This window comes from Canis lupus, chromosome 4 (assembly GCF_003254725.2).
Source record: "Canis lupus dingo isolate Sandy chromosome 4, ASM325472v2, whole genome shotgun sequence".
Taxonomy (NCBI): domain Eukaryota; kingdom Metazoa; phylum Chordata; class Mammalia; order Carnivora; family Canidae; genus Canis; species Canis lupus.
In genome coordinates, this window is record NC_064246.1 from 37,442,230 (window position 1) to 37,457,772 (window position 15,543).

The window sequence follows — 15,543 nt, forward strand, 5'->3', positions numbered from 1 at the left end:
AAACAAAACAAATCCCCCTCAAAACCCCTCTAATTTAACCACAAAAGGAACTTATTAAAGGTTAATGAGTAGCTTCTAGAATCTAGACAAGTGCCTGAAAATTAAACTTGGAATCTATACAGTCTGAATCTGGTGCTGCAAACCATGTTGCACAACTGAATGCCCCATTATCACAGTCACTGTGTGCAAACACCCCAGCCTATATGGCCAGCAGCACCAGTGTTGTACTCTGCCACCAGAACTGTTATAATTGCTAAATGTCATTGCTGATGCCATCTCACCAAAATGGAGTCCACTGACTCTGCTTCTTCCCATCATCAGCTTCCTATTTAAAGTTTAGAGTAAGTATATCTGACTGGTATCTGAGACTGAAGCCTGAGAAGGTATCTGGCATATCAGCTTATTTGGGAAGAAACAGATGGTATCTCCAAAGATGGGAGTTCCGCAAACACAGTTCTGGGGTTCTGATACTAGGATCCCACAGAGAATGCACTATGTCCACAAAATGGCATATATTAAAATTATAAATACACATTATTCTTTAACTCCAAAATTCCACCATAAGAAATTTGTCCTACAAGCATGTTCTTATGACCATGCAAGAGAGCTCATCACACCATAGTGTGTAATAGCAAAAAAACCTAAAATCTGTAAGGGGCTGATCCAATAATTATGGTATTTTTTAGAATATCAGAATAACATGCAGTTGATAAAATATTTGTTGAATGTATGCTATGTATCAGGAATCATGTTATGTACTAGGAGTACCATTGTAAGCAAAATGAGCAATACTCTGAATGAGGTACTAATATTTTTTTTTAAGATTTTATTTATTTATTTGAGAGAATGTGAGCACAAGTGGTGGGGGGGGCGGGCAGAGGGAGAACGATAAGCAGACAACCCACTGAGCAGGGAGCCTGATGCAGGGCTGGCTCCCAGGACCCTGAGATCATGATCTGTGTTGAAGACAGCCACTTAATCAACTGAGCCACCCAGGTGCATCCTCCCTCCCCACTTTAAAAAAGATTTTATTTATTTGAAAGAGAGAGAGAGCACAAGTGCAGAGAAGGGCAGAGGGAGAGGGTTAAGAAGACTTCCTGCTTACCCCCAATGTGGGGCTTGATCCCAGGCACCATTATTTATTTCTTGGCTCTCCCATTATAGAAGGGAGACATTACTGTAACAAAACTTACCAGGAGTAAAAGATTCCTTAGAAAACCAGTAGTACAAATTTTGTTTCTCCTTGAATAAATAGTTACTGAGCACTGCTTCTGTTTAAGGCATTAAGCTAGTTGATGGGGATATGGCTATGTCCAACAGTGAACTTATATTTGGGGGAAGGGATTGAGAAAGAGAAGATGATTTTTAAAAATATCTTAAAGTCTATGACAGAGTTTAAAAAATAATTTTTTGGGATGCCTGGGTGGCTCAGCAGTTGAGTGTCTGCCTTTGGCTCAGGGCATGATCCTGGAGTCCCAGGATCAAGTCCCACATTGGGCTCCCTACATGGAGCCTGCTTCTCTCTTTGCCTGTCTCTTGCCTCTCTTTCTGTGTCTCTCATGGATAAATAAATAAAATCTTTAAAAAAATTTATTTTATTTAAAAGGCCCCAATGGGTCTATTCTTACAAATGATACACTGAAAAAAACAGAATTATATTTTGCAACTTGCTTTATTCAACTTATCCATTTATATCTAGTATCTCCAGAGGAGGTGCCCTTGGAAACCTGGTAAGAGGTTTGCAAGTTTACCCCAGGATTTTCAAGATTGGGACTAGTAGTGGTAAACCTGTTTTATCAGTTAGCACCTGCTTAGAAGCTAGATTCTTCATCTATCAAATTGGGAAAGTAACAGTACTAACCTTACAGGGCTACAGTGAAATTACATGAATTAATGTAGGCAAAGTACTTGATTAGCATACTGCTTGGCATTAATGCTAGCTACTTTTACTATGTGAGGCTCACCATGATTAACATGCTCAATCCTATGTGGTAACCAGTCATTCAAAATCAGAACACTAGTTCCAGGATAAGAAAGGCACAGGATTCAAAGACAGTTTTATTGATTGCAAAAAAGTAAACCTCATAAAATGAAATTTAAACCATGTTTCTAATTAGGAAGATAGTATTATAAAGATATTAATTCTTTTAAAATTAACTTATAAATCTAGTGTAGTGGTTCTGTACCAGTGGCAATTTTGCCCTTCAGGAGACATTTGGCAGTGTCTGAAGACATTTTTCATTGTTACAAGTCAGGGGAGAGGAAGAGTGCTGCTACTGGCTGGCATCTAGTGGGCAAAGACCAAAGATGCAACTAAACATTCCATAGTACACAGGACAGCCTCCTACAACAAAGAATTGTCTGATCCAAAGAAATCCTGATTTAATGATATCCTTGACAAAATTATTCTAAAATTCTTTTGGAGGATTAAATGGGTACAATCACCAAGAAATTTTTTTTGGGGGGGAAAATAAGGAGATGTAATTGCTCTATTAGATACCCCCCCAAAAAAATACTATCAAACCACAGAAATAGAACAGTAGAATTCTGTCATTGAGAATAGACAAATCAATGAAACACAAAAAGAAAATCCAGAAACAGATATAAGTGTGTAAAATAACTTGGTGTTAAAAATGTGTTTCGGGGGATCCCTGGGTGGCGCAGCGGTTTGGTGCCTGCCTTTGGCCCAGGGCGCAATCCTGGAGACCCGGGATCGAATCCCACATCGGGCTCCCGGTGCATGCAGCCTGCTTCTCCCTCTGCCTGTGTCTCTGCCTCTCTCTCTCTCTCTCTCTGTGACTATCATAAATAAATAAAAATTTTAAAAAATGTGTTTCAGGGCTCAATCAGTTAAGCATCTGTCTTTGGCTCAGGTCATGATCCCAGAGTTCTGGAATCAAGCCACACATTGGGCTCCCAGCTCAGTGGGAGTCTGCTTCTCCCTCTGCCCCTCACCCCATTCGTGCTCTCTCTCAAATAAATACAATCTTAAAAAAAAATGTGTTTCAAGGGGCAGCTGGGTGGTGCAGTCGGTTGAGTGGCAACTCTTGGTTATCAACTCAGGTCGTGATCTCAGGGTCTTGGGATGGAGCCTTGCATCAGGCTCACATTCAGCATGGAGTCTGCTTCAGGATTCTCTCTCTACACCTATCCATTACCCCCTACTCACTTGTACTCTCTCTCTAAAATAAATAAATAAATCTTTAAAAAAAATGTGTTTGAGATAAGTGAAGAAAAAGATAACTATCTGAGAAATTATTCCCAGACAACTGATCAACATCATATATTATAAACTCTAACATCTAGAATGTTTTTCCCATACATATGGAATCAGAATGCATCTAGTTGTTGGTCTCACATTTCATGTATTAGTTTCTTTTTTTCCTGAAAAGCTATTTGTAAGTTGACAGCAAATATTACAATTTGGTACTATCTTAGAAATTTGGCAATACAGTATATGGAAAATGGTGAGCATACTTCATGTCATATAAAACATTTCAGATGAATTAAAGACCTAAATGTTAAAAATGAGATAGTAAAAGACCAATAAAAAGGAAATAAATAGAAAGTAATCTCAGGAAGAAAAGATCTATCTAAACATTAAACAAATAAAAAATCCCATAAAGATAAAAGATGCATAAATACATATATAAAAGTGTAAAGACACCACCCACAAACTATAGATTTCTAAATTTAGTATATTCTCAATTTTAAAAGTAGAAATTGTTTGGAAGTTGACCAAATGATTTTAAAGTTATGACAGAATAAATGCACAAAACTAGTAAAAAAAATTCTTAAAAGATCAATGAAGAGTTTTTTCTGCTTATTATGATTATTTATTTTTATTTTTAAAGTAGGCTTCCAGGGCAGCCCCAGTGGCTCAGCGGTTTGGCGCCACCTGCAGCCCGGGGTGTGATCCTGGAGACCTGGGATCAAGTCCCACGTTGGGCTCCCTGCATGGAGCCTGCTTCTCCCTCTGCCTGTGTCTCTGCCTCTCTCTCTCTCTCTCTCTCTCTCTCTCTGTCTCTCATGAATAAATGAATAAAATATTTAAAAAAAAAATAAAGTAGGCTCCAGGCCCAACATGGGGCTTGAACTCACAATCCTGAGACCAAGAGTCACGGTCTCTACTGACAAAGACAGCCAGGCTCTTCTTCTGTGCCCCTCTTCTGCTTATATTAAAATAGCATGTACCAAGGCCAGAATAGAAGGTCCAAAAATAAACATAAAAATATATAAAAGTTTACCATTTGATAAATGTAGTATTTCTTTAATCCACTGGGTAGAAACGGTAGATAATTCAATAAACAATTTTGGGACAACGAGCTAACCAACCGGAAGTAAAAATATTACTGTTTTAACCCTTTTTTGAAACTAATTTCAGGTGGATTAATAAATTAAATGTAAAAAATATTTTTACAATCTTTTTTTCTTATTTTTATAATTTTAAGAGGAAAGCCTTTCTAAGGAAAAGAGTGATAGGACTGACAACATAAGAATTTAAAACTTCTGTAGAGAACCAAAATAAGTCAAAAGTTTGGGGGGGAATGTAATATGTATGACACAGGGGGCTGTATTAGTTTCCTAGCACAAATTACTGCAAACTGGCTTAAAACAACAGAAGTTTTTCCTCCCACAGTTCTGGAGGCTTAAAAGTCAAAATCAAGCTTTCTGCAGTGCCATGCTTCCTTGAAGTCTCTAGGGAAGAATCTGTTCCAAGCCTTTCTCTTAGCTTCTGGCATCACCAGAAATCCTTGGCATTCTTCGATTTGCAGCTGCAACTCCCATCTTTGCTTCCATTGTCACATGGTGTTCTTCCTCTGTCTCCATGTCTTCTTATACGGGCACCAGTCACATTGGATTAAGGGCCCACCCTACTCTGCATGACCTCATCTTGAATTATAACATCTGCAATGACCTCATTTCCAAATAAGATCACATTTCTGTAGTGGTGGTTAGGACTTCAACATATCTTTTTGGAGGACCCAATTCAACCCATAAAAAGTCTTTAATATGTAAGGTAAATTTACAAAAACACCCCAATAGGAGAACAGGTAATTCTCACATGTACACACACAATCTCTTTTTCTCCCTCTCTCTCTATATATCCAATATATTTACTGGTGATAGAAATGTCCAGGTCTACTACATGCTGAGCATGCTCTGACCTCTGACTTCACTAGTTGTTCCTCCTTCCCTTGCCTTCACCTGAGGTAGTTAGTCACTGTGGTGTGCCCTACCATTAGGTCCAGGATGCTCTTCCTCTTGTAGATTCTTAGCCTAGATGATGTCATTCAGATAAATGATTTTACTACAATCTATGTGCTAATGACACCAAATTTGTGTCCCTAGTCAGAACTTCTCCCCTGGCCTCCAAACTCAGTACAAACAATATACCTTGCATCTCCAGTTGGCTGTTCTATAAGCATCTTAACTTACAACACTTTCAAAACAGAACTCTTGTATCTTTCTTCCAATCTTGTTCCTCCTCCAAGTCTTCATTTCAATGAAGGACACCAACATGCATCGTGGCTCAGGCCAAACCAGGACATCATTCTTGATTACTCCCTTTCCCTCATTGTCCCCATCCAAGTTCCTAAGACTTGTTGATTTTACTTCCTAAATATCTACCAAATCCTTCCAGTATCCCTGCCCACTCTATTCGAACCTACAATTATTTTTGGTCTGGATTACTGCAGCAATCTTTTTTTTTAAAGATTTTATTTATTTATTCATAGACACAGAGAGAGAGAGGCAGAGACACAGGCAGAGGGAGAAGAAGGCTCCATGCAGGGAGCCCGATGTGGGACTTGATCCCGACTCTCCAGGATCACACCCCAGGCTGCAGGCGGCGCCAAACTGCTGCGCCACCAGGGCTGCCCACTGCAGCAATCTTAAAAAAAATGATTTAATTCCACTTTGGTCCTCTTAAAAAAAAAAGGTGACTATACTTCTGGTTTGTTTGGGACAGTTCCAATTTTTACCTGTTGCTTGACATCCCCTCTAGTGAGCAACCCCTTTCATTTGCAAAAGGATTCCCATTTGTATACTAAAGTATAGGGTTGCCTTACCTTTCATTTTTTTTTTTAATTTTTATTTATTTATGATAGTCACAGAGAGAGAGAGAGGCACAGAGACACAGGCAGAGGGAGAAGCAGGCTCCATGCACCGGGAGCCCGATGTGGGATTCGATCCCGGGTCTCCAGGATCGCGCCCTGGGCCAAAGGCAGGCGCCAAACCGCTGCGCCACCCAGGGATCCCTTGCCTTACCTTTCAATCCTATCTTTTCACAGTAGCTAAAGTTACCTTTTAAAAAATGTATATCACATTTTATCATTCCCCTGCCTGAAACTTTTCAAAGATTTCTTATTACATAAGGATAAAATTTGAACTTCTTATTGTGGTCTATAAAATCCTATATGACCTAGCCTATCTACTTCTCATCTCTTAGGACTCTTGTTCACTCATTACAAGCTAAGGGGGCTGTAATTAGCTTTTCCATTCCTCTATTTAGTCATGCCATTTCTACTTCCAAGTCTTTGCTTTCGTTGCTCCCTTTGCTGCTACCTTATTTCCTTAAATCGCATAACAAATCTAGTCTGTCATTTGTTCTCAGGTCAAATATTAACTCCTCAGAGAAAGGCCTTCTTTGAAAACACAATCTAATGTTCCCAATTCCATCCAAGTTACTATTACATTGTCCACTTATTTATTAGTTGTCTATTGCTCATAATTCCCCACTAGAATGTAGGTCCATTGTTACCTTATTTACTTCTGGTCCCCAGGGTCAGAGTATGTGCTTAAAAGTATCTACTGAAAGAATGACTCACAACCAAAGCAAAAATTAAAACTATGACACCTCACAGAATTTGGCTATCATATTAGCAAATATTAAAAAAACAAAAATGTCTATTTTTTTCTAACGCTCTGTATATTGTCTGACATTATATTTATGTGATTGTTTATTGTTTGTCTCCTCCTAAAATAGAAACTCCACAAGGGCAGGGACTTGGTTTTATTCACAGCTGTATTCTCAGTGCCTACAAATGCCTGGCATATAGTAAGTTCAGTAAATCTTTACCAAATAAATTGATAATATCTGGGGGTGACTAGGTAGTAGAGAAAAGGATATGGTGAGAATTGGTGCACAATTTCTGTAGGAAACTTGGTAATATATATCAAAAGGTCTCAAAGAGGGCATATCTTTTGACTTCAACTCTTATTTTTAAGAGGAACTTATCCTAAACAAGCAAATGAACAAGGATAAACAATTACTATTTTTTTTAAAGATTTTATTTACTGCACAGCTCCGGTGGTGCTGCGGTATAGTGCCGCCTGCAGCCCAGGGTGTGATCCTGGGGACCCGGGATTGAGTCCCATGTCGGTTGGGCTCCCTGCATGAAGCCTGCTTCTCCCTCTGTCTGTGTCTCTGCCTCTCTCTCTCTGTGTCACTCATGAATAAGTAAATAAAATCTTTTTTTACTTATTCATGAGAGACACACACATACACAGAGAGGCACAGACATAGGCAGAGGGAGAAGCAGGCTCCATGCAGGGAGCCCAATGTGGGACTTGATCCTGAGACTCTAGGATCATGCCCTGGACCTGGCGCTAAACCGCTGAGCCATCCAGGCTGCCCTAAATAAATAAAATCTTTTTTTAAAAAGTTGCTCTTCATTAAAAAAATATATTGGGGAGGCATGTACTTATTGGTGCAGCAAGAGATAAAAAGTGCATCAAAAGGCAAACTAAAAACCCCACATGCTTAGCCTTGATGGTTCAGTCAGTTAGGCATCTGACCCTTGGTTTCAGCTCAGGTCCTGAGATAGAGCTCCACCCACGTCCAGCTCCTAGCATAATATGGAGTCTGCTTGGGATTCTCTCCCTCTCCCTCTGCCCCTTCTCCTGCTTGCATTAGCACTCTGTTGCTCTTGTTCACTCTCTCTAAAAATGAATAAATTAAATCTTAAAAAAGGGACACCTGGGTGGCTCAGCAGTTGAGCCACTGCCTTCGGCTCAGGGCATGATCCTGGGGTTCAGGATCAAGTCCCACATCAGGTTCCTTGCAGGGAGCCTGCTTCCTCTCTGTTTATGTCTCTGCCCCTCTCTCTCTCTGTCTCTCATGAACAAATAAATAAAATCTTAAGAAAAACCCCACATGTATAGTGAAATTTCATTTTTGCAAAAACATGTATGGGGAAGACACACAGGTATGTATGAATACACAATGGCATTTACAGATAAAACTTTGGACAGACATACTTCAAAATGTCAACATTGGTTTCTAAACTTTTCTCCTACATATATTTCTAAACTTTTTATAATTAGGTCAACAAAAATTATCTGAACACGTTTAGCTTTTATATGTGGGAAACAAAAAGAAATTAAGTATTATGTAAAACAGAGAAACATTTTAGAAACTGAATGAAGACTAGAACCCAAGTTAAGGACTAGGGGTTCAGAAATGTTAACTACAGCATTGGAGATAGTTTTCTGATTTCCTGAATTTAAGCAAGTTGTTTTTCTTCAGTCAATATTTGTAAAAAAGAAAAATAAATAAAACTTGTTTCTTTTATTTCTTTGCCTGCCGAGCTTGAGAAGGTCAAAGCTTGGTTGAGAAATAGCACAAAGTGTATCAAAAGCTATCACTGATGCTAGGCATTTTCCTTGCATTCCCTCATTAAAAAACTTCTAATAGTCCTGCCAGGTATCAACATTTTCAAGTGCAAAAGCTGAGAAAGGAGCCCAAGCTCTCACGGCTGCTATGTGTGAGACCTGGATTTGAACAGAGGTCTCTGTTGACCTCAGGGTCTTTTTTTTTTTTTTTTTTTTAATGAGTATACTTTTTATTGCATTCTTAAGGTATCACAAATAAGTCTGAAAAATCATCTGGCATCTTGCTGTTTCTGTTGCTGGACAACTCAGATCTTATTCATCAGCCTGCTGAACTGTTCCTTTTTCAGAAACATAGATACCATCCAAAAACTTTCTGATATCCTTGTCTTTAACAGTTGTCGCTTGCTGAATCAAAGCAGTGGAGTTCGAAACAAGTTCAATGTCATTTCCTTCAAGAATTAACTCTTCTTTTTGGGCTTGAGATACAGAACAAGCAACACCTGGCCTCATCTGAACCCTGTGAATGTATTTTTTCACCTAAGAAATTTCGGATTTCAACAAGAGAACCATTCTCCTGAATAACAACATTGATGAGGAAGTGAGTATACACTGGCCTCATCTTGTAACAGAAGCCCAGCGTAGCCCTTGATCATGTTCTGTACGTGACCACAGAACGTGCGAACGGTAGCCAAACTGAATGCAGCATCCCTTCTACTGCAAGCCTGCTCCTACTCTTGTACTCACTCTCACTTACCAAACATCCGCTTGAACTGTTCTCTCTCCTCTTCCTTCAACCATTTTTTCATCCAATAAACATTAATTGTGGATCTATTGTGTTCTACACACTGCCATTCACTTACCAAGTTGGCTCACTTCTACTTTGAAAATCTCTTGTCTGTCCATCTCATTTAAATTCTTAATTGAGATTTCCTGAGAATCCTTCAAGCTTGAACCATGGCCACTTAGGACTCTAAGTTAATTGGCTTTGCATGGCATTCATTTTGTAATGAGCACCTACCATTTAGCATTATACCTGGGACACAGAAGGGGCTCCCTGTGGAGACTTAGGGATTGCAAGCTGGCTGAGATCAAAGGAGCAGAAACCAGGAGATATGCATATGAATAAAGGTGTCTTCCTTAAACTCTTGGTTACAGATCTATACAAATAAGAGCAGCATAAGAATTCTTTTATTTTGGGGAGGAGGCTGGGAACACTGCTGTAAGTCTGATGTTGAGTCTTGTGGTAGAGAAAAAGCCTGTCCACCTCCCACCCCTTGAGTACTCAATACTCACTTGTTGAATGTATCACCTTCCGTGAGAGGGACCACCACGGATGTTGTGTTCTCCTTTGTATCCCCCGGGGCCTAGTCCATCTAGCACACATTAGGGGTTCAGTAAATATCTGTGGAGGATTCTAGAAAGGCAGGGGCCATAGATATTTCATTCACCATCTCAGGAAAAAGGACAAAGGCTAAGGGGCTTGAGGGAAAAGGAAACAGAGCAAGAGGTTTCCCTCCCTATTCCTCTAGAGCTTGGTAAACGTTTGCTGAGCGAAATAAATCGCCCTCCTGCACAACTCCAAAATCGGGCCCCTCGTTCGGCTGCCAGGCCCTGGAGCTCCGCCACCATCTGGCTCAGGCTCAGGCCCGCGCTTCCCTCTCTCCCAGCGCAGGCTCCTGTTACCTCCCTGCACACATCTGTACCCACCACAGGCCACACAATTACACGCTCCCGCGTCCCGGCCTGGAGATCCGGGCCAGCCCCCAGGACCGCGACGCCCCCGCCCCCCGCCCCCCGCCGGGGTCCCGCGGAGCCCGCGGCCCGGCCGGAGACCCCTGCCCGCAGCCGGCGCCCGCACCCCCCGCCGCAGGCGCGTCGGACGCCGTCCATGTGCTCAGCCCCCGTCGCCAGCCCCGGCCCGCTGCGGCCAGAGCCGGGAGCCCGGGAGGCCCGGGAGGCCCGGGAGGCCCGGGAGGCCCGGCGGCCGCGGCCCGGGCCCGACGCGCTCCTCTGGCGGGAGAGGCCGGCGGGCGGCGAGGCGGGAAGCGGCTGCAGCTGGGAGGCGCCGACGGGCGGGGGGCGGGGGCGCGCGGGACAGCGGGCCAAGCCGGGGGGCGGGGAGGGCGAGGCGAAGATGCGCGGCCCGAGGGGGGCGACGCTCCGGCCGCGGCGCGGCTTCGCTAGAGGCGGCTCGCTCACTCACCACGGTCCGGCGGGGCAGAGCGCCGGGGGTCCGCGACAGGGCCCGGCGGAGCCTCCGCGCCCTGCCCGAGCGGGCCCCCCCGGAGCTCTCGGAGCCGCTGTCGTCCGAGATCACGATGAAGTCCTCCATGGCTGCGGGCCCCGGCCAGGGCAGCGCGCGGGCGCCCGGCGACCCAGGCGGCAGCGGCGGCGGCGGCGGCGGCGGCGGCGGCGACTTCGGTTCCTGCTGCTGAGGCGGCGGCAGTGGCGGCGGTGGCGGCAACCGGAGCCATCACCCCGCCGGCCCCGCCCCTTCCCGCCCCGAGCCCCGCCCCCGGCGGCCGGCCCCGCCCCTCCCCTCCCGAGCCTGCCCCCCGGCGGAGGGCGGCAGGCGGCGGGCGGCGGGTGCTGTGCGGGGCGGGGGCGCTAGTCCTCCCTTCCTGGGGAGGGAGGAAAAGAGAGCGAGTGAAGCAAGCCGCAGCCGGTTTGGGCCGGTGTTGCGGTGGTGCGTGCGTGACGCTGAGGCTGCGACGGCTTCCTCACCTGCTTCCAACTGACCAAGTGTGAAGCGAGGTGTGAACAGGCCTCTGACCGAGCCCGCGTCCACTGATGCGCCGGGGAGCGGCCTGGAGGGGAGGGGCCTGCCCTCCGGAGGACCCTGTGGAGGAGCCCGCGCTGGCTGAGGGTAGGTGGCCTGGCCTGTGGCCCAGCCGGGCACGGAGGCCCCACTCCCCTCTGCACACGTGCAGGACGTCTGTAGGATAAATTCCTAGAAGTGGAATTACTGGGTCAGAGGTGATGTTTCTGCTATTTTGATGGATGATGCCAATTTACCGCTGCTAAATCGTACCAGTTGGCAGTTTCCCCAACAATCTGTGACTCAGGAATTTACGCTGTGAGATTTAGACGCTTGTCCAGTTGGTAGCAGGATCACATACTTGAAAAAATGCACAGAGAAGCCATGAGGTGGTACACGCCAGGAATAATGACATGTTATGAGTGAGGAAACTTATAAAGATAAAAAAAAAAAAAAGATATACCTCATAAAAGTGGTAGGTAGTTGGCTGGTTGTAGCCGTACCAACAATTAAAATCGAATTAAGTTCTGTGTTACAATAAATGTGCGGTTATTGACCAAAATCCCGTTGCTCACGCTCCAGCAGCTTGGTAATATGTGTCGACAGATTCACTGGGAAAATGTTTTTATCCAAAGATGGATTGGTTCTGGAAGGGATGATTATCAGGTGCTACCTAAGCACTGTTTAGTGCAGTGATTCTCAAACTTTAGAGACCATCACAATCGCCAAGACTTGTTCAAACAGATTTCTGGGTCGCACCCCAGGGTTTCTAATGTGAGCTCTGAATTTGTATTTCTGAGGTAATACAAATTTCCCAGGTAATGTTGATGCTGCTATTCTGGGGAAACCACGCATTGGAAACCACTGGTCTGGTGAGCAAGGAGTCTACTGCCAATGGATTTCAGAAGTTCTGGTCGAATGGCTGAAATCATCCCTGATGTGAAGGGATTCATTAAGTTATCTTCACCAGGGGCAGCCCTGGTGGCTCAGTGGTTTAGCGCCGCCTTCAGCCCAGGGCCTGATCCTGGAGACCCGGGATGGAGTCCCCCATCCGGCTTCCTGCAGGGAGCCTGCTTCTCCCTCTGCCCATGTCTCTGCCTCTCTCTGTGTGTCTCTCATGAAAAAAATAAATAAATCTTTAAAAGTAAATAAATAAAATCTTTAAAAAAGTTATCTTTACCAAATGCCATTAAATATTTGATTTATTTAACTTAACTCCCTGCTTCTTGAAACACCATCTTCTCAAGGCTTCTGTGACTCTATGCCTCTATTACCACTTTTTTTCAGTCTCTTTGGATGGCTCCTGCTCTTCTACTCCTTAAATCTTAATGTTCCTCAGAGAGCTGACCTCCTATGAGAGGTCACATAGGCTACCTTCACACACCTGTCCGTACACAATGTCAATTATTCCCGTGGCTTTATTATTTTTTTTGATTTTTATTTATTTATGATAGTAACACAGAGAGAGAGAGAGAATGGCAGAGACACAGGCAGAGGGAGAAGCAGGCTCCATGCACCGGGAGCCCAACGTGGGACTCCATCCCGGGTCTCCAGGATCGCGCCCTGAGCCAAAGGCAGGTGCTAAACTGCTGCGCCACCCAGGGATCCCTATTCCCATGGCTTTAAATGATAATTTTCATGCCGACGACTCCCTAAGTTTATCTCCCGCCCTGTCCTCAGAGCTCCAGATATATATATCCAAATGTGTATCAAGTCTCATAGGTTTCTCAAGTTGAATATGTCTAAAACTGAACTGTCCCCTCAAAAAAATAAAAAAAAAATAAAGCCTGCTTCTTCTTTGTTCCCTATCTCAATGAGTAGTGGTACTACTAGCCAGCAATTGCTCAAGTGAGAAATTTGAACATTATGCTCGATTTCTACCTCTTTGTCACCAAGTCCTGTCCCTTTATCTCCTAAATATTTTTTACACCCATTCACTTCTTTAGGCTTCTACTATTAGAACTTTAGGCAAGCTAAAATCACCTCTGGCCCAGTCTATGTAGCAGCCTCTTATCTAGGCTTCCTGAACCTATTCTTGCCCTCTTTCATTTCTTTTTCCACGTTCAGGCAAAATGATCTTTAAGAGTATGTGATCAGGGGCAGCCTGGGTGGCTCAGTGGTTTAGTGTTGCCTTCAGCCTAAGGAGTGATCCTAGAGACTCAGGATCGAGTCCCGCATCGGGCTCCCTGCATGGAGCCTGTTTCTCCCTCTGCCTGTGTCTCTCTCTGCCTCTTTTTCTCTCTCTCTCTCTCTTCTCTCTCTCTCTCTCTCTCTCTCTCTCTGTGTCTCTCGTGAATAAATAAATAAAATCTTAAAAAAAAAAAGAGAGTATGTGATCAAACCCCTTTTAGTGGCTTCCTAATAACATAGGTCTTAGCTTAGGTTGCCATAACAAATTGACATAGTCTGGGTTGCTTAAATAATAGAAATTTATTTTCTCACAGTCTGGAGGCTGGGAAGTCCAAGATGAAGGTGCTGGACAATTTGGTTCCTCTCTCTCTGGGTTGCAGATTTCTTGTTATATCCTTATGTGGTCTTTCTCCAGAGGGTGCATGCGGGGAGAGAGAGAAGGAGGAGAGAAAAAAGAAGGAAGGAAGAGAAAATGGGAAGAAGGGAGGGGGAAAGGAAAGAGGGAGAGAGAGAAAAGGGAAAGAGAGAAAGAGTGGAAGGGAGAGAGGGAAAAGGAAAAAGAGAAAAAGAGAGAGGGAGAGCTCTCTTCTTTATAAGGCCACTAATTCCAGCATGAGGGCCCTATCTACATGTCTCATCTAACCTTAGTTACTTCTCAAAAACCCCATCTGATACCATCACATTGGGGGTTAGAGTTTTAACATATGAATTTTAGGGGAACACAAACATAACACTATCAAATTTTAAGTATAAAGATATATATATTTGTAAATTATGTGTTATATTTACATATAGTAAATATATGATTTCACTGTAAGTAAGTTTTATCCTAAAAAAAGACATGGTAAATTTTGTATGCTATAGTGTTAAAGGGTGAAGTGTACTGATGTCTCTAAGTTACTTTGAAATTCATCAAAAATAAGATATACAAATGTGTAGGTGGATAAATATGGATAGATCAAATATATCAAAATGTTAACATTGTCAAATCTACATAGTAGTTAAATAGATATTTAACTTATGTAAATTTGAATGTTTTCATATTATAATGAGTAAAAAATTAAAATTAGAAAATTGAATTATGATTTTCCCACAGTTTTAAAAAGTTAAAAAAAGGGGAAGATTATAATGAACCCCATGTGCCCATCATCCGGCTTCAAGAATGATCAATCTTGTTTCACTTATATCCTCACCCACTCTCTCAATCCCACCTTCCTGAATTATTTTAAAGTAAATCCCAGACATCACTTTGTTTATTCTAGAGACATTTCAGTTTGTATCTTTAAAAGATAATGAATCTTCATTTAACTATTTGTTGAGCACATATGCTGTACTCAAGGGATACAGTAGTGAACAGAAGTACACATGGCCTCTGGTTTATGGTGATTATAGTTTGAGGGGAAGACAAACAATAAACTAGTAAATAATTATAAATTATGATAATAACCAGTTTGAGAAATCTTAACTTGTGAGATATAAATATGAAACACTTTCATTGTTTCTCTGATAACCATTATCATTGTCTCCAGAAATCCTCTTGCTCCCTGACAGTGCATTTCCTTAAGAATATCTAACTCCAGGGGTGCCTGGGTAGCTCAGTTGGTTAAGCATCGAACTCTTGATTTTGGCTCAGGTAAGGATCTCAGGGTCCTGGGATCTAGCCCCACATGGGGCTCTACACTCATTGCGGGATCTGCTTGTCTCTCTCTTCCCCTCGGCTCTCCGCCCCCCCCCTCTCAAATAAATAAATGAATAAAATATTTTTAGAAAAAGAATATCCTACTCTGGTCCCATAACTATGAAGTCACTTTCAGTAACTTTCCAAGTATAATGTTTTAGGCTTGCCATTTTTTTTATTATTATTATTTATGATAGTCACAGAGAGAGAGAGAGAGAGGCAGAGACATAGGCAGAGGGAGAAGCAGGCTCCATGCACCGGGAGCCCGATGTGGGATTCTATCCCGGGTCTCCAGGATCGCGCCCTGGGCCAAAGGCAGGCGCCAAACCGCTGCGCCACCCAGGGATCCCTAGGCTTGCCA

At 43.2% G+C, this 15,543-nt stretch overlaps 1 protein-coding gene across 2 annotated transcripts in view; it reads right to left on the bottom strand.

Annotated features, from left to right (window-relative positions):
* The window catches only part of SIMC1 (SUMO interacting motifs containing 1), a 77,335-nt gene extending 66,244 nt beyond the window's left edge, over window positions 1-11,091 (bottom strand). The window contains exon 1 of one of the 2 annotated variants that reach the window (XR_007410194.1): window positions 10,820-11,091. Coding sequence is in view for 1 of the 2 variants with exons in the window: in XM_025435207.3 (XP_025290992.3) it covers window positions 10,820-10,948 (129 nt within the window). In the remaining variant the exon portion in view is untranslated. The remainder of the gene's footprint in view (window positions 1-10,819) is intronic. The other variant, XM_025435207.3, reaches the window with a different exon arrangement.
* Between the last annotated feature and the right edge of the window lie 4,452 nt (window positions 11,092-15,543).